Source organism: Callorhinchus milii, unplaced genomic scaffold (assembly GCF_018977255.1).
Source record: "Callorhinchus milii isolate IMCB2004 unplaced genomic scaffold, IMCB_Cmil_1.0 Scaffold14, whole genome shotgun sequence".
NCBI lineage: Eukaryota > Metazoa > Chordata > Chondrichthyes > Chimaeriformes > Callorhinchidae > Callorhinchus > Callorhinchus milii.
Window position 1 is genome coordinate 11,887,768 of NW_024704755.1, and position 21,941 is coordinate 11,909,708.

General features: G+C 40.8%; 1 protein-coding gene across 1 annotated transcript in view; it reads right to left on the reverse strand.

Annotated features, from left to right (window-relative positions):
- The window catches only part of LOC103176183 (dynein axonemal heavy chain 5-like), a 57,622-nt gene that overhangs the window by 30,289 nt on the left and 5,392 nt on the right, over nucleotides 1-21,941 (reverse strand). The window contains 29 exon segments of the mRNA XM_007889590.2: nucleotides 353-487; nucleotides 1,242-1,436; nucleotides 2,238-2,425; nucleotides 2,899-3,077; nucleotides 3,392-3,564; nucleotides 3,781-4,005; nucleotides 4,673-4,885; nucleotides 5,118-5,274; nucleotides 6,346-6,509; nucleotides 7,790-7,943; nucleotides 8,740-8,939; nucleotides 9,569-9,809; nucleotides 10,861-11,099; nucleotides 11,618-11,680; nucleotides 12,693-12,911; nucleotides 13,118-13,353; nucleotides 13,949-14,150; nucleotides 14,592-14,728; nucleotides 15,264-15,366; nucleotides 15,778-15,965; nucleotides 16,048-16,269; nucleotides 16,804-16,927; nucleotides 17,040-17,185; nucleotides 17,757-17,928; nucleotides 18,655-18,861; nucleotides 19,881-20,202; nucleotides 20,747-20,832; nucleotides 21,199-21,306; nucleotides 21,616-21,831. Of these exon segments, the coding sequence (XP_007887781.2) occupies nucleotides 353-487; nucleotides 1,242-1,436; nucleotides 2,238-2,425; nucleotides 2,899-3,077; nucleotides 3,392-3,564; nucleotides 3,781-4,005; nucleotides 4,673-4,885; nucleotides 5,118-5,274; nucleotides 6,346-6,509; nucleotides 7,790-7,943; nucleotides 8,740-8,939; nucleotides 9,569-9,809; nucleotides 10,861-11,099; nucleotides 11,618-11,680; nucleotides 12,693-12,911; nucleotides 13,118-13,353; nucleotides 13,949-14,150; nucleotides 14,592-14,728; nucleotides 15,264-15,366; nucleotides 15,778-15,965; nucleotides 16,048-16,269; nucleotides 16,804-16,927; nucleotides 17,040-17,185; nucleotides 17,757-17,928; nucleotides 18,655-18,861; nucleotides 19,881-20,202; nucleotides 20,747-20,832; nucleotides 21,199-21,306; nucleotides 21,616-21,831 (5,214 nt within the window).

A 21,941-nucleotide genomic window follows, 5' to 3' on the forward strand; every position in this document is an offset into this window, starting at 1 on the left:
CTCACATCAGACACATACTGTTATTTCACATGATCTTTGGGCTGAATTTGCCGCGGTATAAACCGAGCGTTAGAAGAAACTGTTTGGATACACTTCCGGTGCTCCTATTAAAATTGTGCACAAATGGAATTTGAAGCGATTTTCCAAATACCTCGGACGGCCGTTTTCGAAGAAAGGAATAGCATTTTTTTAAGGAAAATTGTTGTTGCTGTTAACATTCAGCATTCTAATCATAGCAGCTGTTTGGTAGTATGTGTGTGTTGGGGTGGGGGGGTTGGGGAGGGGGAGGGCTGGGGGAGAGGGGGAGGGAAAAATACCGTGAATTCTCTCAGACGCAATTAAAATCGATTACCAGTTTGGAGAGGTTCATGTCTCGAAGGACTCGCATGACGATGGTGGGCTCCGTGTCATTGGGGCTGGCTCGCTTCACAGCTCCCAAAGTCCGCAGGACCGACAGAATATTGCGGAGGCCAAAATCGTAATGGACCTGAAACGCACAGACACCAGTCGCGGATGACAAGCTGTTCCACAGAGTAACCGGAACGTGAATTAACGTTCTTCAATTCAAAGGGTCAAGCACAAAATAGTACGGTTTTAAACTAGAGTGGCTTTAGTGAGAGATATTCCACTTGGTCTAGATTTACTCCATTTATGTAGCATTTCATAAATAAATTCTAAGGCACCATTTGAAAGGAGAATGAAGTTTCTCCCCATGTCCTGGCCAACAATCCCGCAATTAAATTGGTCATTTAGTCCATGGCTGTTTGTGAGACAATGCTGTGTGCAATTAGCTGCCGCATTTCACCCACAAAGTACACAGTCAATCCACTTTACAGTATATCCTTTGAGTCATCTCAATGACATGATAAGGCACTGTATCAAATGCAAGATTATTATAATATTATTAGTATTACATATTTAAATACTGTCTTAATTTTGAAGCCGGTTTTCTGTAACTTATTTGTAAGAACTACAGAAAGTTGGCTTGACAGCTGCGACTGAATTCAACACTGTGCAAAATTCTGCGCACTTCAAAATGCAACAGAAATAGGGTTTATCCAGACTCAGGTGAGCTCTCTGCGATTGTCATTTATTACAGATCAGTTACTTCCCCACCCCACACAGTTCCTGTCACAACAACAACAAAAATTGCATCTTTCTAGAACTGAATAGAATACACACATGATGATGGCATGCTAAACTGTCCTAAAGGCTCCAGAGGATCAGCCTGGCACACTCACTTGTTTGGAAAGCTGCTCCTCACACAGTTTATAAAGCACAAAGAACTTGCGAGCCAGGGTGATGTTGTCTATGAAGCCACAGCTCGCCAGTTTGACACGGATGATGATCTGCCGATCAGGCACCATCATGGCCACTGACCGGAAATTAATCTTGAGGTTTTCTGGAAGTTCCTGACGCCCAGCATAACCCGGGTTCTATTCGGAGAAACTTTGGGTCAACTTTGAAAGGAAAAAGTCATTCCGACAATTGCAAATCATCGAAAATTGCATATCATGTCCAGTAAAATAATTCATTATAGCCCAATTACTACAATAACACATACAGCATTTCCACTTCTATTGCACAGATTGAAAGCAGAGTAAAGACATCTATATACTATAGACATGCTATATGTCTGTGCCTACAGGTGTCCCCTTATTTCGTTATCTAACAGTTTAGAAATTGAAAGCCAGCCCTCCATGACTCTAACCCCTGAGGACGCTTTATAAATGCAAGTTGTGGTTATTGTTGAAAGCAGAAAGACCTTGCCCTTTTTGTAGCTCCCTATTACATGGAAAAGTCTCAAAGCACTGTACAGGTATGAATGTTTAATATTTGTGTAATGTAAGAACAGAATAATCTTATGTAGAGCTACAGCTGCTATAGGCTTGAATTGGTGGTGTCGGCTTAGTTCAGTCGGTACTACTCACATTTTACAGTAAATCCTGTGAGGCACTTTGAGACCGTTTGATGTGATAAGATACAATATCAAATGCAAGGATAATTTTTTAAAACTATACTAGTTTCTAAAGCCCTAGTACTGGAGCCTAGGGGAAAAAAAATCAAAGGATAGGAGGAAAAAGTGCATCTGGTAAATACTATATACTAAGATATTCCATTCACTTTTCCGGTACAACCAACGATATAGGACACAAGGAATCTACAGCACCTACAATACAGAGCAAACATTAAAAAAAAAATATTTCATGCTCAGCAAGAATGTTGTTGCATCCTACCATTGTGAGGAAGATGCCAAACTCTGGGTTCATGTCCACTGAGTCTCTGTCTGTGAATATAAAATGTTTCCTGCGTTCCTTCTTGCAGGTCAGGATAATGGCAATCTGCTGAGCAGCGACTGAGAGCACAGGCAGGTCTATCCGGTTGAATTCGTCAAAGCAGCCCCAGGATCCCGACTGTGCCAAGCCTATGGTGATTTGAAGAGAAATCAGCTTGGTTCAGCTTCTAATCCCAGTCAGTGGTCAGAATTGTCAGACGGTTGAACATCTGATGAATCATCAGAAGAATCAGAATGGAAAGCATTGTGGTTTAAGCAGTATCCCAACCAACACTCTGGGCTCCTCAAGCCTTAGCTCTTGTCAGCCTGCACTGTCCAGAATTAGGTAAGTGTGGTGCACCCCTCCAAGGAGAGAGAGTGCAATCCATTCCAAACACAGGGACATTTCCATGTGTCTTCAAATAGTCAATTTTACAGTGTTTTACATAAATAGCAACACTTTGCATACAATACAGAGCAAACATTCAAGGTGACATACACATGTGGAACTCAGTCTGGTTTAGATATTCTTAAGCATGGTGATGGATTTCGACGTGTTATCAGACACCCGGCTGACAAAAAAAAACACATCAGAATCATAATAAGTGAACTCTATTCATTACCTTTGAAGATTCTGCCAAGGCCTCGAAAGTCCATCTGATCAGAGCAGTTAAACACCACCACGTACTTGCCCAAGCACTTGCCCATGTCTTTGACAGTCTCAGTTTTGCCAGTGCCAGCTGGGCCTGTGGGGGCTCCACCCATGTTCATACCAATGGCTTGGGCCAGGGTGATGTAGCACCTGCAAAACCATTTGCAGAACAAGTCACTTTGAAAGACACGATTACTCTATAAGTCACTCAGAAAAAACATGCACTGGGTGAGTTACTTGGTTGGAAAACCATTCGATTTGCTGGAAGCAGCCTCAATGAATGTTTTTAATACTATGTTTTTATGTAACAATACACTTTTGACAATAAAAATGCACAAAAGAAACAATTGCATCATTTAGAACTCTGGTGGCTGTAAATTCCCTTGCGAGTAGAAAGTTACGGTAAGATTTAACCACCTGGACAGATTTAAACAATTCAAATACAGCTTTACACAGTTCTGTACCTGTCAGTAAGTGGAGTGATGACTAGTCTGTCGGTGCACCCCAGGTACTCATGCTGATAACTAAAATCCACGTCAGTAATGGAGATCCTCATTTTATCAGCATCTTCACTGAAGTAGAACCTACATTGCTTCAGCCATTCAAAGTCAGTAGGAGACTTCACTTGGGTTCGGCACTGTAAGAAATTCAAAAAAATTATTAGCTATTTAAGCAAACAAAGTCTGTAAATTGTGTATATATTTCTGATTATAGAAATTGATTTCAAAATATTTCCAATAGATAATCTGTAATGAGCCTCCTCCAAAATGGCAGGATATGTCATTATGAAACTGTAATAAATGTAAAATAATATGGGCCATTATGTTCACAAAGTCATAATAAAACCAATTACCAATTCATCAAAGATATCTCTTTGATGGACGTGGATGGTGATTAGCGTCTCATACTTCACGCGCTCATAAAAACCTAGGTCTTTGGTTGTCATGTCAATCAGAGAGTTCAGCATCTCCAGAAAATATTGGTTGGTTGTTGGCATAATTTTACAATCTACTTTTGCATTTCTCAAGGCATCCTCTGCATCTCTGGTCCAAATAATCTGTATTCCAAGAATGCCAACCTATAATGATGAGATTAGTAAATGATACTTCATTATTATAACAGTGGCTGCTTATTATTATTTGTAGTTTTAACAATGAAATTATTCAGAACTTTGCTCCACAGAGCAAGTATAAGCATATGAACATGAACAATGTTCCAACACTGGCTTCAGAAGCAATTTAGAACGATCAAAGCTGAATTCCGACCTTGATTTTAGATTATCTCAATTGGTTGATTTGCCCTGATCTGATATTCAGAGCATCAGACATCTGAATTCTCACAGCTCGACCCAACTGTAGCTGAAGTTCCCAAGGCTGATCTCTGCTATGGAACCAGAGTTCAGGCACTTTAACCTGTGTTAAAATTACTCTTTTGAAGCATGCACTTTTGTTCCTTTTAAAAAAAATCTTTTGAAGATATTGTTCCAGTGGAAATAAGCTCTCTGCCAATTTATTAAATGCAAGTGTACTGTATGGATAACACGGTGGGTACAACAACATTACATATGTAAAGTGCCTTTCACGTCGGGAGGACGTCCCAAGGCGCTGAACAGTCAGGGATCAGGACCTGAGCATGAAGGCCCAGCCGTCGATGGTAGGGCGGGTAGTTTTCTAAATGCATCCTTCTCTCAAAACAACCCCCAACATGTCTATCCAGTTAGTTGGTGTGTGGCTTTCTGGACCTACCTGAGCACAGAAGGAGTTCAGGAACTCGATGAGTCTGAAGTGCTCCTCTTGTATTACGCAGGCAGCATTCCGAATAATACTAAGCAGTGAAGCATGGGACTCCTTAAGCAGAGAATTCAGCCACACTTCCACATTGCCCTCAGTAATGACCGGTTTATCCAGTTCAATAGTTTCTCCTTCTTTGGAGCTTATTGCCAATATGCGGTCATAGATCTATGAAGCAAAGATGGGATTGCACATCCTAAATGTTAAAATTGTACAAGGAGCTACATTTGCAACCTTGATACACCTCTCTACTCTATAGCATAATAGAGTAAATCTAGGATAGAATTTATTATCAAGCATACACTCTGCTGCAGATTAAGACATTTAATTGTATCTTCAATCAACTTCAGGAATCCAAAGTATTTGCTTGTTGCAAACAAATGCGTGCAATCACACTCACTTTCTCATGGAACTGGACTGATTTGATGTTGTCAAATACGTTAAGTAAATGAGCCTGGATCGTGTGGGAGTCGGAGGCTTGGCCCAGGATCTCCAGGAGGGCAGGGTCAGAGACAAAGAAGAACCGTGGAAACAGCAAGCGCTTCTTTTCTAAGTAGCTGATATTGGAAAGCAAAATACAAGGCGACGGTTAAAAATAAATCTTAGTTTCACGTTGCAGAGCTTTTAATCATTACACCCGCAAAATATACAGTCAATTCACTTTACAGTATATTCTGTGAAGCGCTTTGAAACATCTTAAAGACATGCTAAGGTGCTGTATCAAATGCAAGGATTATTAATATCATCATCATTATTATTACTCCGCCACCTCTGGAACTCCCTGCACTCTCAAAAATTACAGTGTCAGCAAAATCCGAACTCCCAACCGGGAAGTCATTGTTGTGTTCCTACCCTATCTATTTTAACAGGGAAATCCACAACACAAATGTACTGTTCATTTTAAATGTCCCCCGGTTCCAATTTTGCATGTACAACATACTACGGTTTGCATTGGAAAAGCTTCATAGAGCCAGTTACTCTTGGGTGCAGTCAGTTATTATGGGAGAAAAAAATAACAAGCAGGAATGATAAAGCCTGAAACATAAAATATGTTTGATGATAATGAGAAAAACAGCACTCTCTTTCCGAGTAGCGTCATGGGATCTTTAACGTCCACCTGAACAGGCAGACGAGACCTCAGTTTATCCGAATATCCGAATGACAACACCTCCGAAAGTGCTGTGCTCTCCCAGCACTGCACTGGAGCGTCAGCCTGGTCCATGAGCTCAAAGTCCCGACGTGGGGCTTGAATCCACAAACTTCTGACTTAGAGACAAGAATGCTATCAACTGGGCCAGGCTGGCGCACATATCTGAAGACACGGAGCAAAACAACTGGCCATTTTCCCATTGCAGGGAACAAAGTCACAGAAGTCCGCAGATGTCTACACACCGTGACGCTCAGCATCTGCCCCAGTTACAAAGCAGCACTAGCAGGCGATAGGGTTCATGCCATCTGGTTGGCAACATGTGGCGAAATAAATAAATTATACTTCCCTTATGCAATTAGGCAGTTTGGGAATATCGTATTATTAAAATATAAATGCATTCCAAATACCGCACAAATTAATACATCCCAAAAGTACTCTCAGAATGAATTGCATTTTATGGTAGATTTGGACCATTTACCCAGTTAATGATTTCTGGCAGATTTCAAGTTGCTCCAGAAGGTGGGGTAACAGCTGGATCATTGCCTCGTCTCCCATACAGCACTGAACCACGTTAGGAATTTCATGGGCGCGGCTCATTATCTTCATCCACGATTTATCTATGTTGGAAAATCTCTTCGCTTCCTAGAGGCACAGCAAATTAGTCATGTATTCCTGCCTCTTGTACAGATTAATTTTAGAAGACCGTCTATTTTTGTGCCCTGTTCACTATTGACACTGAAACCTTTCTAAAAACATTTTCCTTTTAGTTTTCACTCAGAACCCCAACACATGTCAAATCGACCGAATGCAAGTGGTAGACGCCCACCAGTAATAATAATCCTTGGATTTGATATAGCGTCTTATCACATCGTCGAAGTGCCTCAAAGCGCTTCACAGAATTTACTGAACAGTGTAGTGAATTTTAAACCGAAAGCAGCAGCCAATTTGCACACAGCAAAGTTGCACAAATTGAAGCAGATCTAGGATGTACGCAGCTGAATGGAGCAGATCGGTTTCAAAACAAACCAGAAAACTTCTGTGCGCAAACTGTACAACCTCGCAAATGCTGGTGAGCAAGTATAATTTAACATGCAAAATTAATTTGCGAAATCATCTGAGCTTTGAAGCGTTGCTTAATCTCAGTCTGTAGGACTGTTGAGTCTTAAAATTGATGATCAGGTAGAATAGCGGAAAAGTCTTCAATTCGGTCTGAATTTGGAAGCTGGTTCATTATTAAATGCTGTTTTTAAATAGCTTTCAAATTAAAAAAAATTAATTATTTAAGCTTTCATTCCCCCAATTCTGGACCATATAAAGGTTTAAGGCAAGATAAAATTATACAGGTTTCTGCTGTATGTAAGGGAACAAATTGCATCTTTTGAGAGAGCACATTCTAGCTCAGTTACAGTCCCATTTCTGTTAGGTTGAAATCAGGGCAAACAATTTCCAGTCTCTTTGTTTCTCTTAGAAACATACAGTGCAGAAGGAGGCCATTAGGCCTATTGGGTCTGCATCACCTCACAGAGCAAGATCAGTTTAATCTTGTGTTATCCCCAACCCCTTCAAGCCTCTCTCTTTCATATTGCCTGTCTACTTGAAAGCTATAATGGAATCTGCCTCCACCATCCTACTCAGCAGGACACTCTACACCCTAACTACTCTCTGGGTGAAATCCTTCTAGGTTCTCCTTTCACTGTTCTTGTGGCTATCTTATAAGTATGTCCTCCAGTCACTGATTTTCCTATCAATGGAAATAACTTCTCCTTATTTAGTTAGTAATAGAACAAGCTTAAGGGACATCTTCGTGACATGAGAGATGCTATACCAAAAATGTAAGGATTATTCTCACGACTAATCATCAGGAGCCTTTGTTTACATGAACTCCCAAGTAGACATTTGATTTCAGTTAAATTATAGCTGACCTTTGGAAGCTGCTTAGCAATATCTCCCCCTACAAACACTGCTTCCAGGTATATCCACAGGTTCTGCACAGTCATCCAACTCTCAATGATATCCGTGGTCATGGATAGGTTGTGAACCCATTTCTGAATATGTGATTTAAACGGAACGTTGTATCTATGGAGTAAAATATGTACATTAAATCATTTCAGACGAAACATATTGAAGTGATTTACGTTAGTCAGTTTTCCACTGTATTTCTCCACATTTCTCCCATCCCTAGACAGATGGCATCTCCAAATGTACTTAATGTTGACTGTATCCATCAATGAACAGATGCTGTCATAGCCAGAATGAGTTGCAGTGGTAAATAATAACAATAATAATCCTTGCATTTAATATAGGGCCTTATCACATCTTTGAGACGTCTCAAAGGGCTTCACAGGATATACTGTAAAGTGAATTGACCGTATACTTTGCGGGGTAAATAATGTGACGGTGCTATACAAATGTAATTTTGTTGTTGCCGTTTATTATCATCAAAAAAATAAATTGGTCACTCAATCCACGACTGTTTGTGGCACACTGCTGTGCGCAATTGACTGCCGTGTTTCGCCCTCAAAATATACAGTCAATTCACTTTACGGTATATTCTGTGAAGCGCTTTGCAACGTCTCGAAGACGTAATAAGGCGCTATATCAAATGCAAGGATTATTATTATAATAAATACCAGTATTTTAGAGCGTGCTTGAATTTCAAGTCAAGTACAAGTCTAGAATGATTGAAAAACTGCATCTAAATTGATTCATTACAATTGACCCTGAACCAATCACTGCTCTGATATGTCAAAATCAATCTCTCCTACCTCCAATCAATAAATTCATCTGATAAACACAGTGCGATCAGGCTTGATTTCAAAACGGATCTGGAGTGGGCATCACATACTGATACAAACAATGCTTGAGATCTCACCTATTGCTCAAAAGAGAACCAAGTATCATTAAACTATCTTCTGCAAATGCGATGATCTCGGATGTGTTATCACCACGCAGAAGTAGCTCACCGCGAGTCTTGAAATTGGCAAAGGTGAAGCATCGATTATCCCACTCCGCTATTACCTGCTTTAGTTTCTGTTCAATATCTTTCTCTTTTACAGCACTGATGCAAATATCCTTCCCAAAAAAAACAATTAAGCAGGAATCAATTCATAAAGTAACTCGACAAACATCACACGTCAGCAGTGAAATCGACTGGTCCTGAATTCATCCATTAAGGATTCAATCATGCAAACAGTGAGTTAAGGGATAAATAACTTTAACTGGCTTTCTTAATCATTCGGTTGGTACAGTTAATGCTCAAAGTAAAGAGGAGACATAAGGACCTTGAAAGTCCCTGCTCAATCCCCAGCCTTTGTTGAATAAGCTGTTCTCAATCGAGTGGTGGTGAGAGTTCAGCAAGGATTCCCACTCCTCATCGCTATCCAGTGATCTCCGATGCAAGGTGCATGTGTGGACGTTGACTATGGGGACATTATAGCTAAACAGGCCACATCACTGTCAATGCCCACATCAAGCAATGGAGGAAGGACACTTTGTAAACAAATACTATAATAAGCACATTGTTTGGATCAAACCCCATCGCTGTGAAGCACTCAGTCAATGGTATATATCGAGTTGAAAGTTTAATGTATGCAGAGATCATTCCTAGAGTTCCTTTCCCGCTTTCAAATAGGCTGAACTATGTGTGTAAAACAGTACCGCCCCTACCTTCCTGCACACGTTTCATCAAAATCAGTACACACCTCAATCTCCTCTTTATACTTTAAGAGCGGAGCCTCCATTATGTTGCAAAGTTTAAATGTTTCGCTATCTACATCAAAGTCCTGAGCTGTGACCAGGGCAATGCGTTGCCAGTGGCGGGACACCATGGCTTTGTTGGACATCATCTCTAACAAGGGACAGCTTTCGCTGAAGTCATCGATCGTCTTTTTTAAATCAAGGTACGCTGGCCACTCCTTCAACCCCCTGGGCAACTTACGGCATCTGAAATGCAAACACATCTTATCACATCTGATGAGATCAGACTCTGCTCAGACACAAAACTACGTTAAGTCTCAAAGAGTTTTATATTTTCATACCCAGAGCTCACTGTTGTGTGCTTTGAGACATCCCCCCAACATAAAAGGTGCTATATAAATGTAAATTGCATTGTAGAAATTGTATTGCAGTGTCCTTATCACAGTAATAAGATCTTGGTATGAAACTACAACCATCATCACCTTTTCCACATCACTGAAAACAGATGGATATTAAATTGCAGATCAGATTTATGAAAATAATAAAGGCAATACTCCTCTGAAAATCAGCTTATTTCTGAAGCTTACTGTGTTTTCTGAATCTGGACTATTACTGAACCTTGACACAAAGCTCTAAAAAAAGTCTTTGCCCGCAGTCACTATGCATCTAAAAATTGGCTTCACTCGAACTCACTGAATCCATGTAGGCAGATTGACTGACAGTGGATAACTGATAGTGACTGACGTTGGCAGCTACATCAAAGTAATCTCAAAAGCACCAACGCAACCTTTCAAAGAGCAATTGTCCACAAAGTAGACAATCAATTCACTTTACAGTATATTCTGTGAAGCGCTTTGAGATATCTCAAAGATGTGATAAGGCGCTGTATGAAATGCAAGGATTGTTATTTTTATTATTATCTTTTTCTTGAGCTCTAATACTGTGAGGACTGGCAATAACAATTTACCTTATATACAGTGAAGTGCTTCGAGATCAAATGCAAGGATTATTATTATTTCTGCAATAACTTTTTTTTTTAAAAAATGATTCTTGGTGACACGTGTAAAGCCAACATAGAATCTGAACTCTTTGTGAATCAATTCTTAAAGTAATATTTATTTTTATTTCCCCGAGTTTCTCAAGCGCCTTGGGGTGTCCTCCCGACAGCGACTCCTGACTTGAAAGGCGCTTTACAAATGTAATTTTGTTGTTGTAGTAAGTTTCCTAAACTTGTGAATGTAACAGAGCAAAAATGAAGATGGGTCCACGGGTGATTATAACGAACTGATGAACAAACCGGTTTTGAAAATCTAGAAGCTCGTCGTTTATCTTCTCTATGTCCACCTCCGACCACAGAACATCATGGTAGCTATTCACGGTGTCGATCACGTTATTGTACAGCCCGTAGAGCTTCTGTAAAAGGTTCAGCTCCTTCTTGATTTCCAGTAGCTGAGGACACTGTGTCATAGGCAGCCCGAATAGCTCCTCGCCATTGGTGTACATGACGAATTTGCGATAGAGGTTTTCAAAACGATTCTGCACAAGCAAAAGATTTAATCAACAGATTTGAACTGAAATCTCGATCCTTATCAGCACTGCTGCAAACGTTCCACAATTGTTGTTATGTTTCCTTCAAAAATAAACCTCAATTTTCCCCCTGAAAAATTAATCTGACAAGCATGGTTCCATATTGCACTTTCTACAACTATCAGTTTGTTAATTTTCACTCTCAACATGTAGAATTACATAGACTGGACAACAGGGAGACAAGTCATTCAGTTCAATTAATAATAATAATTAGTCTGAACCAGTGTTTATACTCAACACAAGCCTCCATCCTTCCTAATCCCTTCTCCCGTATCCCTGTATTCCCCTCTCCCTCACATGTGTCTTGAGTTTCCTCTTAAATAAGTTGATGCTTTCTGCTTCAATCATAGCTTCCGGCAGTGAGTTCCACATGCTCACCACCCTCTGCATAAAGTAAGTTCTCCTGAAGTCCCTCTCACATATTCCAGCGGCTAATAAATATAATTACATTATTTCATGCAATTTACCTGATAAATAACCAATTGGTCATTTGCCTCTTGTGGAGACAGTCTAGGCTGCATTGGTCCTCCCTAAAGGAAGAAAAAACAAGGATGGAAGTGGTTGTGAAAGGAGAAAGAGAAGAAAATTGCAACAAGTAAATAAACCACCCTGCTGGACTTATGAAAATTGGCAAACAATTCTGAAATAGACAGCAATCAACAGTGCAAACAAAGGCTGATCTTTTCTCTATTCCTTACTACAGAGAACAGCTGTAGTGTCCAGTGCTGTTACCCGAGGCTAGAGACCAGTAAATTCATGCCAGCGTTGGCATCAAAATTGGCACCTTGCTGGTCTGTTCAGCTCAATGCGACACCAAATGGTGCATTGATCCATCAAACCTAGTTTTGTTTTTGCTACTTTTCCTTGAATCTCTGTGTTTTAATAAATCTAGAGCTGTCTTATACATCAGAACAGCTGCATCCACTCCTTTGCTGTGCAGATTTCAACACTGCAAAGTGACAAGTAAAGATGTTATTGGTAAATTTCAGCTCAAACATCCAATTAAATCTCAGAAGAATACAAATCACAGCTGTTTGTGGTACATTCATTTTCACAAATTGCACATTACAGAAAAAACTCTATGAAGCACTTTGAGACATTTCGACAGAAGGCACTGTATCAAATGAGAGGATTTATTATTATCATCATCATTGCTTATTATTCTGGACAAGGAGTGTAGTGGTATTTATGCAAGAGAACGAAAGGAAAAAGATCAGCTGATTTGATGTATTTATTTCTAATTCCGCTTTAGGCAGCAAAACATAAATCTGAAAAAAAAGTTAAGTAAATGTTTGGTTTTAGGATGTTGTCTCTGCTAATTTGCTAAAGGCATTTGAACTGCTCTTTCTGTGTCTAAGATTGGCAATTCAGTGGTCATTTATTATTATTATTATTACTTGCGCCCTTCGATAATTAGCCTGAATGATCATCATGTGGGAACCTTGACAGTGAGCATCAGCACGGGGCTATCATCATTACCAGTTACAGACTCCGAATGGTGACTGAAGATTCGTACAGCTTTTCATGCCGTCTGAAGATTACCTTCTCGTACTCCTGATAAAACGTGCCGCACTCGTCTGAAAACTTTTTGATATTGGCAATCAGCTCAGTGTGGAATGAGGGCTGCAAGGCAATGAGATGGTTCTGCACTTCGATTGCACGGTGAAGTAGCCTTTCCCACGTGTAGCGCAGTGTGTCCACGCTCTCACTGTCTTCCTTGACCACCTGCAGCTCGTATTTATTCAGCAAGTTGTACAATTCCTGGAACATTTCCAAACACGTACGCTTGGTTGTGCGGCAACACAAAACGGTTCAAAAACATGCAGCAAGTTCCTTATTTCCTCCACAACAATATCACGGTAATAAAGTAGGAGTTGGTACGAGTTTCCAACAGGAAAATAAAGTAACCGGTAGGCATCGTTTGGAATTATTGTTAATCAATTGCAGATGATTGAAAATGTTCCTACCTCAACAGGCCCAATCTTTAAGTCAATGGTGATCTGCTTTTCCCGGATGTCTTTCAAGGAACCCATGATTATTCTAATATCATCCATGTCATTGACTGGATGGTTTAATTTCTTGGACGTCTCTTCTATAAAGGTCAAAACGTTCTCCATATCGCTTTTGTACTTTTCGTTGCAATGTCGGGCATATCCAATCATCCAGGTTTTGGTCTCTTCAATTAAGGCGGACTTCAGATCATCTGCATATAATTTTTTTTAAAATAGATGAAAAGCTTTACGGTGATCAAATGAGCTTTGCGTGTTCATGCATTGTGAGATGTTCGGTTTTTTTAATGAAGGACGAATTTAGGAGCTTTTCTTTTATGCAAAGAGTAATCATTGATGGGAACAGGTTACGAGGAAAGGTGATGCAGGCCAGGACACTCGACTCATTTAAAAAGCAGCTTGTTGAGGGGGAGGTTGGGGTGGGTGTTCTGGAGGGATGGGATCAGGTGGGCCAAAGGGCCTTCTTTACTCAGACCAATCCTGCAATCTTGTGATGACTATAAACGCAGGTGAGGCAGAAAATCACCAGCTATTGTTGAACCGAGCTACATGTGGAATGATCTTGTTGATAATTCACAGGAGATAACAACAACATTTATATAGCGCCTTTCACATTGGGAGGACCCGATTCTTTTAATTCTGATGTAAGTTCAAAACACAGTCAGGGCACTTCACAGCAAATCTTGTGAAGCGCTTTCAGACATCTTCCCGACGTGTAAGTCGCTGTATCAAATGTAATTTACCTTTCAGTAAAACCTGTGAAGCACTTTTGAGACACATGATAAGTACCTGGATACAGGGCAAGAGCCCCCACAAATAGGGTCTTGGGTTCAGCTTGAATCTGGGCCTGCAGATTGTAATAGAACTCGATTTGAAACTCAAATTCCGACAGCAAATGGTGATCTTTTATGAATTCCGCAAGAGTTCTCTCACGATCTTCCTTCCAGATGTGGTTGTAGCGGCTGAAATATTCTAGAATGTGACCCAATCCCTACAACAGAAAGACAGACAGACTCAAAACAATAGTGAAAGCAAACCTGGATCTCAGCCATAAAGTTCTTACATTACTTTACATGCGCTATGAAACACTGACAAAAATTTTTATCATTTCGCAAGAGATTTCACCTGCATTAAAGTTTAATAAAACAACCTAAACCCCAAAAGGTGAATGTTGGCTTATTGCAACAATTTATTTTTGTGGAGGAAGCAACTTTCAAGGGTTCTTGCTGACTTTTCTGTTATCCTTTTCTTATAGCTTTGTACCTTTATACGGTTCTTCCTTGGCTCAGAATATAAAATCAAACTTTTTTTCTAAGGGCCTTCTTCATCCAAACTAATCTTGCGAAGACACCAGGAAACATTTCTAAAGATGCATTTGAAAGTTAGCTCTGACAAAACGAACCAATGATCGTGTCTCTAACGAGATCTTTACCTTTCTAAAAAAATTAACCGACGACGAAATCAGCGACAGCAGTTTGATAATCTCCTTGTTTTCTGAAATGATCTTGTAGTAATTGTTAGTCTGCACGAGGAGGTCAGCTGTCACTTTGCCAATATTATCCTCCCCGTCTGAAATTTGAGAGTACTTGTTATTGTTACTGCTAATAATAATAATCCTTGCATTTGATATAATAATAATCTTGCATTTGATATAACGCCTCATCACATCTTTGGGACGTCGCAAAGCGCTTCACATAATATACTGTAAAGTGAATTGACTGTTTATTTTGTGGCCAATGCCGAGTCATAACAATAAACATTCATTTTCTCATAGAGCTTTTTGGATAAATATTAAGTTGAAACAGAAAATGCATAGCAGGTTAATCAGTATATAATTGACACCATTGGGAGTTGAAGTCTCAGTCAGCTGTATAGGGAATGTGCGGTTGGAAGCAGGTTTTATCACTTTGCGCTTTGCACATTGAACCAAGGCTGAAAAAGTAACAATTCTGACATTCTGAACAGGCACATTTTGGTGCTAAACTTACAGCGGTTATTAAAGTAAATAGACAGTGATGAAAAATGCAAAACTACCACAAAATAGGCATTTTTACTCCATGAATTTCTATAAAACATAATGAATCATATTATGTATTGTATATACCTTTGTGGCGGCCTTCACCATGATCCTCAAATCCATCTTTGAGATGGTCGCAATATGTCCCAATACTTTGCAACTCGGCCAATCTGTAGTCACTGATTTCCTTCTGTCAATAAAATGAACGCCTTGGTTTCTGTACATGATTATATTTTGGTCCATTTACATTTATCACCTCAGGTTTCTTTGCACATATTGTACAATTTTATATCTGTTACAGGTTATCCTTACAAATGCAAAAGACTGGGTTTTCTTAATAACACATCACTTTGAAAATGAATTTATTACGCAGCATTCCATTTAGGCAGCACTTTTCATGTAAGAGAAGGTCTCAAAGTGTTGTACAGAGATGGAGAGCGAGTAGAGTGGTAGGACGGTGAGGGTAGCTGAAGACAGAGTCAAAGAGGTAAGTTTTTAAATGGGGTTTTAAAAGCAGAGAGCGAGGGGGGTGGGAGTGGGGGAGTGGAGCGGTGCAGGGAGAGAGCTCTAGTCGGTCTTCAATAATAACCAAACCACATACGGTCGTCTTTCTTTTTTTGCTCCACACAGTCACTCCTTTGGAAACACTGACGATGGAATCGGAGACGCGGTTCAACGTGAGCTGAATTTCCTCCAGTGTGGGCCGCAATGCAATGTCAGGAATGGCGAGGGAAATGTCAGCACACAGGACCACCTCAAAGCCCTGCTTCTGACAGTCAACATCAGATTCTAGAAACAGAAAACACTGGCACTGCAATAAATGCCAACAGCCTTTTTTGAGAAGTAAGGTCTATGAACTTCAATACTGTACCTTGGTAAGAGACCACGGTTGACATCTGCATACGTTTTCTCAGTGCTTCAAGGGTATTGCGTATCACCTTAATCAGTGCTTCTTCGTTTCTGAGGCTGAATTGATTAAGCAGGTCCTTTGCCTCTTGCTGCAGAAACATGTAGTCCTTTATTCCCTTTCTTGCTGATTGTGAACCAGTGTTGGGCAATTGCACCACTGCAGGTACTTTAGTTTCCTTGATGTCTGGTGTGAAAAGCAAAACTACGTTTCATAAATCCAACTAGTCTGGTTGTGACAAAAGCCATCCATCCTCTGCCCGCTCACCACATCAAAGTGGAAGTTACTTTGCTCATTGGTCATGTGTTGAATCTTTGCCGTTGGCCATTCACAGCTATTTCAGCACGTGGTAAGTTTCAAATCTCAGACACGCTTTCAGTGGAAAGAGTTTCTCCACAGAGAGGGGAAACCTATAGAACAGATACCCCTGATTTTCTTCCATAGCCCCCATAACACAGCAGAGTCCCAGAGGCACAATAAATGCTCCGAGACTCTGATCCTCAGCTGGAGTACGCTCAACTCCCTATTGTGTGCACATTCTTCAATTTGCAGTATTGAGAAGGAAAATCCAGTCATCTGGCTTTTGGATGCTGCGTCGCTCAATCAAATGTTTGATCTTTACAAAATATCATTGATGAACTTGACTTTAACTTTGACACACGCCAATTCACGTCTCTCTGTTACATTGTGCATTAATTGTACAAAACGTGTACACCATACCTTCCAGTTTACTGTTTTCAGTATCTGAATCCACATTCAATAGCATGTTAATGAGTTCGTTGGTTGCCAGTTCCACCAGCATACTCTTAAACTGCAGTGACCGAGTCCCTTCAGCACACAGGTCCTATTGGAAAATGAGTTGATTGACAAACACACGAGTTACTTTGTGAAATTAGATGTTTATTCATCGTTCAGTTATACGCATTATGGTGTGCAATATGCCAGATTGTTCATACCTGAGTATGGTTTAAAAACTTTTCACATGTCCATGGAGTGTCCCCGGGAAATTCACAAAGTGTTGTGGTGCTCATATCCAGCAGGATATGATCTATACGATATTCAATCAGGTCATTGATTCTGTGGACCAGCAAATCAAGTTCTCCTGTGCAGCACACATTAAAGTAATTCACATTAGAGGAGACAAATTCACCATCATAAGGAGATAGAGAGAACCAAATCAACTGAAATCTATTAAACATTCCTCTTGTCTTTGATGCAACCTTTCAGAGAACTACGGATAGACTTCGCAACCATAATAAACTTCTATCCAAATTTTTATCAAAGTGGACTGGTTATCACACAATTCAAATATCCCAAAACACTTCAAAAGATTTCGCTGTAAAGAGTAGCAACTGTGTATTTATAGGCATTAATATATTAATAGTTTATGAAAGGTAGAACAACAGGTAGAAAAACTATCAGATCTATCATTCTCTTATCCTACCATTTAACAACAGGCTCTCATATATTACAAGGAAACTAAACACAGCAACAATTTACATTTACAAAGCCCCTTTCAGGTCAGGAGGACATCTCGTAGTGCTTCATAAAGCAGTCTGTGAGCTTGAGCGGGGAGGGAGAGAAAATCAAAGAGGAGGAGAGAAGGTGACTGAAAGCATAGTATGAAAAATAGATCTCCAGGAAGCCCTTCAGTAAATACTAGAATTAATTACCTAATTTTGCATAAACCTCATCCAGAAACTTGTTGCTGTTTAGTGATGTCCAGTTCAGGATTGTAAGACCAGGCTGAAAGGCCTCTTCAACTTTGTGAACATGTGGCCCAATAAGTGTCTCATAGACAGGTTGGAATCTGGCACGCACTTTGCCATACTCCTCCAACAGCAGCTAAAGTCACAACACAATTAGAAACTTGGTCCATTAGTTGAACAGTTCAGCACACAGGGCCTAATTCGTTGCATACAAAGAACAGAATTATGTTTTTTTAAAAAGTTAACTGATGAGAATTTAAATACATTCAAGGATTTAAGGACTGCATATCTATGACTACTAAGTACTGCGAACAATTACAAGGCAGGCAACTGATTGAAAACTCAGATCAGATTTTTTAAAAAAAACACAACATTGAAAAAGTTAAGTTCAACTCTGGATGCGGTAAGTTGGATCTTAAATTTCCTCCGAGGCTCTCTCTTAAAGTACAATAACAGATTTTTGCTAAGAACAATAGGGTTTCTCTACGATACATTTGACCACATTTTCGGGCTTATCCTCAAAACGTATAAGAGAAGCACATTTACGGCACAAAGATAATCCTGCATGAGGGGCTTCAGCCACTCTGCCCCCACCCTCTCCATCCCACAGTCCCTCCACCTCGCTCCCTCCCCTGCCTCCTTCAAGACCCATCTCAAGACCCTCCTCTTCAACGGTGCCTTCGGTCACCCTCCTACCCCTATCCTCCTGCCCTCCACCCTTCCTGATCCCAACTACCAGCTCGGGTGTGGATCCCTGACTGGTCCAGCGCTTTGGGATGTGCTCCTGACATGAAAGACACTGTACAAATGTAATTTGTTGTTGTTGTTATCGCTTTACCATCTCCAGGGTAGTCGCTCTTACCTGCAGTTTATTGTACATTCTTTTCAGCTCATCCCGCTTTTGCAGAAGTGCCCTGGCAAACTGAGGGACCTCCAAGCCCATTCGAGCCATGCACTCAGTCTCCCTGATCAAGACGGTGAGATAAGGATCAAAGTTCACAAGCATCTCTCCAGTCTCTGGGTGCTTCACCAGCAAAGTTGCTTGTAGACCTAGTTGAGCAGTTCCTATCTAAAAGGGAATGTAGAAACATTTCAACCTTCATAGAATTTGTTTTCGGATTCAATCCACGGTATATTTTTTTCAAAACATTTATAAGGTCACTTTTGCATAACAAATCTACACAAAATATCCTGTAAAAGGAAGAATTACCAACAATAGTTTTATGTTTTTTAAGTCAGCCGGGTGTCTGACTCAAACAGAAACCATCAACATGCATTCTTAAGAGTATCCAAACCAGACTGAGAGTTCCACATGTGTAAACCACTTACACATAATAATAATCCTTGCATTTGATATAGCGTTTTTGACGTCTTCGAGATGTCTCAAAGCGCTTCACAGAATATACTGTAAAGTGAATTGACTGTATATTTGTGGGCGAAACGCAGCAACCAATTGTGCACAGCAGTGTCCCACAAACAGTCGTGGATTGAGTGACCATGTTTTTTGGAGGAATTATTATCCCCAGAAAAGCGATCACCAATCAACTGAGAACCGGGTTCCTACTAACTGCTAGGTAAGCAGCGTCGTGTGGAATAAGGAAACTTGCCCAACATTTCGCCCTGCCGGGAATCGAACCCAGGTTTCTCGCTTGCGAGGCAAGGGCTCCACATAGATATTTCCCTGTGTCTGGAATGCATACTCTCTCCCCGAGAGGCTTGGCTAAGTCTGGAGAGTATTGGGTGCAGGTTGGCCAGAGCCAAGGTTTGGGATTCCACCAGAGTGTGACTGCTGGAGTCTAACCATATTACAACAGAAGTCACTGGGAACACGCAGTGGGTCAGGCAGCATCTATGGAGAGAGGAAAATTAGTTAATGTTTTGTTGAGTTAACATTTCGACCTAAAACGTTAACTCATTTTCCTCTCTCCATTGATGCTGCCTGATCTGCTGCGTGTTCCCTGGGACATCTGTTTTTATTTCAGATTTCCAGCCTCTGCAGTATTTTGCCTTTTTTTTTCTAACCATATATGACAGCCACTTCTATATAAACAAAGCATTAAACTCCACTAAGGTCAACGAAAGTCTCACCTGCTGCATCCAAGCTCGGTGATAAAGCACCTCATACTCCAGCAAGACTCTGCCCACTCTGTTGTAGTTACGAATGATCTTCTTTGCATCTTCAGACTGTAGGACTTCGGGCCTCTGTTCAAACAGCTCCATGGGGTCTCGGATTCGTCTGAAGAGCTGCCAAGCCCAGATAATTTTCCCAGCCACAGGAGGGAAGTCCCGTGGGAGAGGAGGGTCTGCCTTCTGCTGTGTGTAAGTTTCGGACACGCAGTCAATATTGTTACCGTAGTCCAGGAGAATCTTTCGAAGCTGCAGGTCGACTCTCAGATCGGGGATCCCAAGCCTATGGTGGGAACTCGTGCTTAGCAATTTGGGCAATAGTGTAGTTTATTTGTAAACCCAACACACAGAACTCAATTGCATCCAAATAAAAAAAGTTTCTCGAAAATCCGCAAACTCTTTTAACAGAAAGATCAATGCGGTTTAATTAATCCAACGGGAACTCAACACAAGTAACTAGATTAGAACTGCAACCTTGCACATTTTACCCACAAAATATACGGTACACAGAATATACAGACCTTGCCACACTCCCGATAAAAACAGCAGCACAGAGAGAAGCCTGACAACGAGCTGCCCACCCACAAGATACAGTCGTTGACCTCGTTGCTCCCTAACATCGAAAAGGTGACCAATGTGCAATCGAAATTCTCCAAACACCTCAACTACTGCATGCAACACAGAGGCAGAAATACCTTTGTTTATCAACTCCCTGTTAAAACTCTGCTGAAATGTTCAAGTTTAACACCTTCACCTTCCGTTTGCAGGAATAAATTTCTCAAGATTGCCTTTACACCTGTGACGTGTTCAGACTTATTCGGACTTACTTCTCAAATTTCATCACAAGCGACAAGGCTTTCTGAGTGCTTGAGATTCTCCCGAAGGTGGTGTCCATGAACTGCCTGATTTCACCCTGTCAAACAAGAGAAAACATTACACACTCACACACACACGTACAACACACACATCTTCTCACTTATTCCCCAGATCAGCGAGAAGGCACAAACTCAGCTCCTCATCTGCTTCGGACAGACAGTGGTTTCCCCTTCATCTTCTCTCCCCGTCTGTCTCTCTCCCCCTCCCAAACCGGTCACATAACTGCCCCCTCTCATCGCCTTGGCTTCCAGGTGAAAATCATCACTTGGCTGCAGGTACTGGAGAGCTGCCAGCACTCTAGCAAGAGACAGTATCTTCACAAGCGAAACAAATGGCAAAAAGAATTCTTTCTTTGTATCTTTCTGTCTATCTATCCATCTAAGTTGTTTGAAGGAATACAAACATGCAAGTCACTGATCTGTTTGGTGAAGTGGTTGTGATCGACGTCAAAATCAGCCTTTCTGTGGTCCAATATTTCGTAATCGTGCTTTTTCACACTGGATACAATTCCCTGCAAATACGAGAAGAAATGGCTTACTTGATGATCAGGAATATTCATTCTCAACATGTGTCGGGATCCAGCATTGCCAAACTACTCCTGGCAAATAATAATAATAATAATAATAATCCTTGCATTTGATATAGCGCTTTTCATGTCGGGAGGACATCCCAAAGCGCTTCACAGAACACACTGTAAAGTGAATTGACTTTTTGTGGGCGAACGCGGCAGCCAATTGCGCACAGCAATGTCCCACAAACAGACGTTCACATTACGCAACTTGTGTGAATTGCAGCCACGCACCGGGTTTAGTTTTCTAACCTGAAATTTGTTTGCCATCTGCTCAAACCCTTCGATCGTGGTCTCCTGTAAACTGGAATATGTATTGATCGTCTCAAGCATCCCAGTGATCTTCCCAAGACGTCTCTCAAATGCATCAAACTTCCCAAAGGCGTACATCTCACTGAAATCAAAAGGCTGCTCCCTAGGATTCTCCCTCATCTTTTGCTTGGTCACGTTATAGCAATGTTGGTACTCCTAAAAGTAGCAAGAAATTAGGTTAAGTCAAGAAATTAAGTCACCCTTCAGTTTGGCAGTAATATGCTGCAATCCACTCCGAGTGGAATTGTTACAGCAGTGCTGTAAGG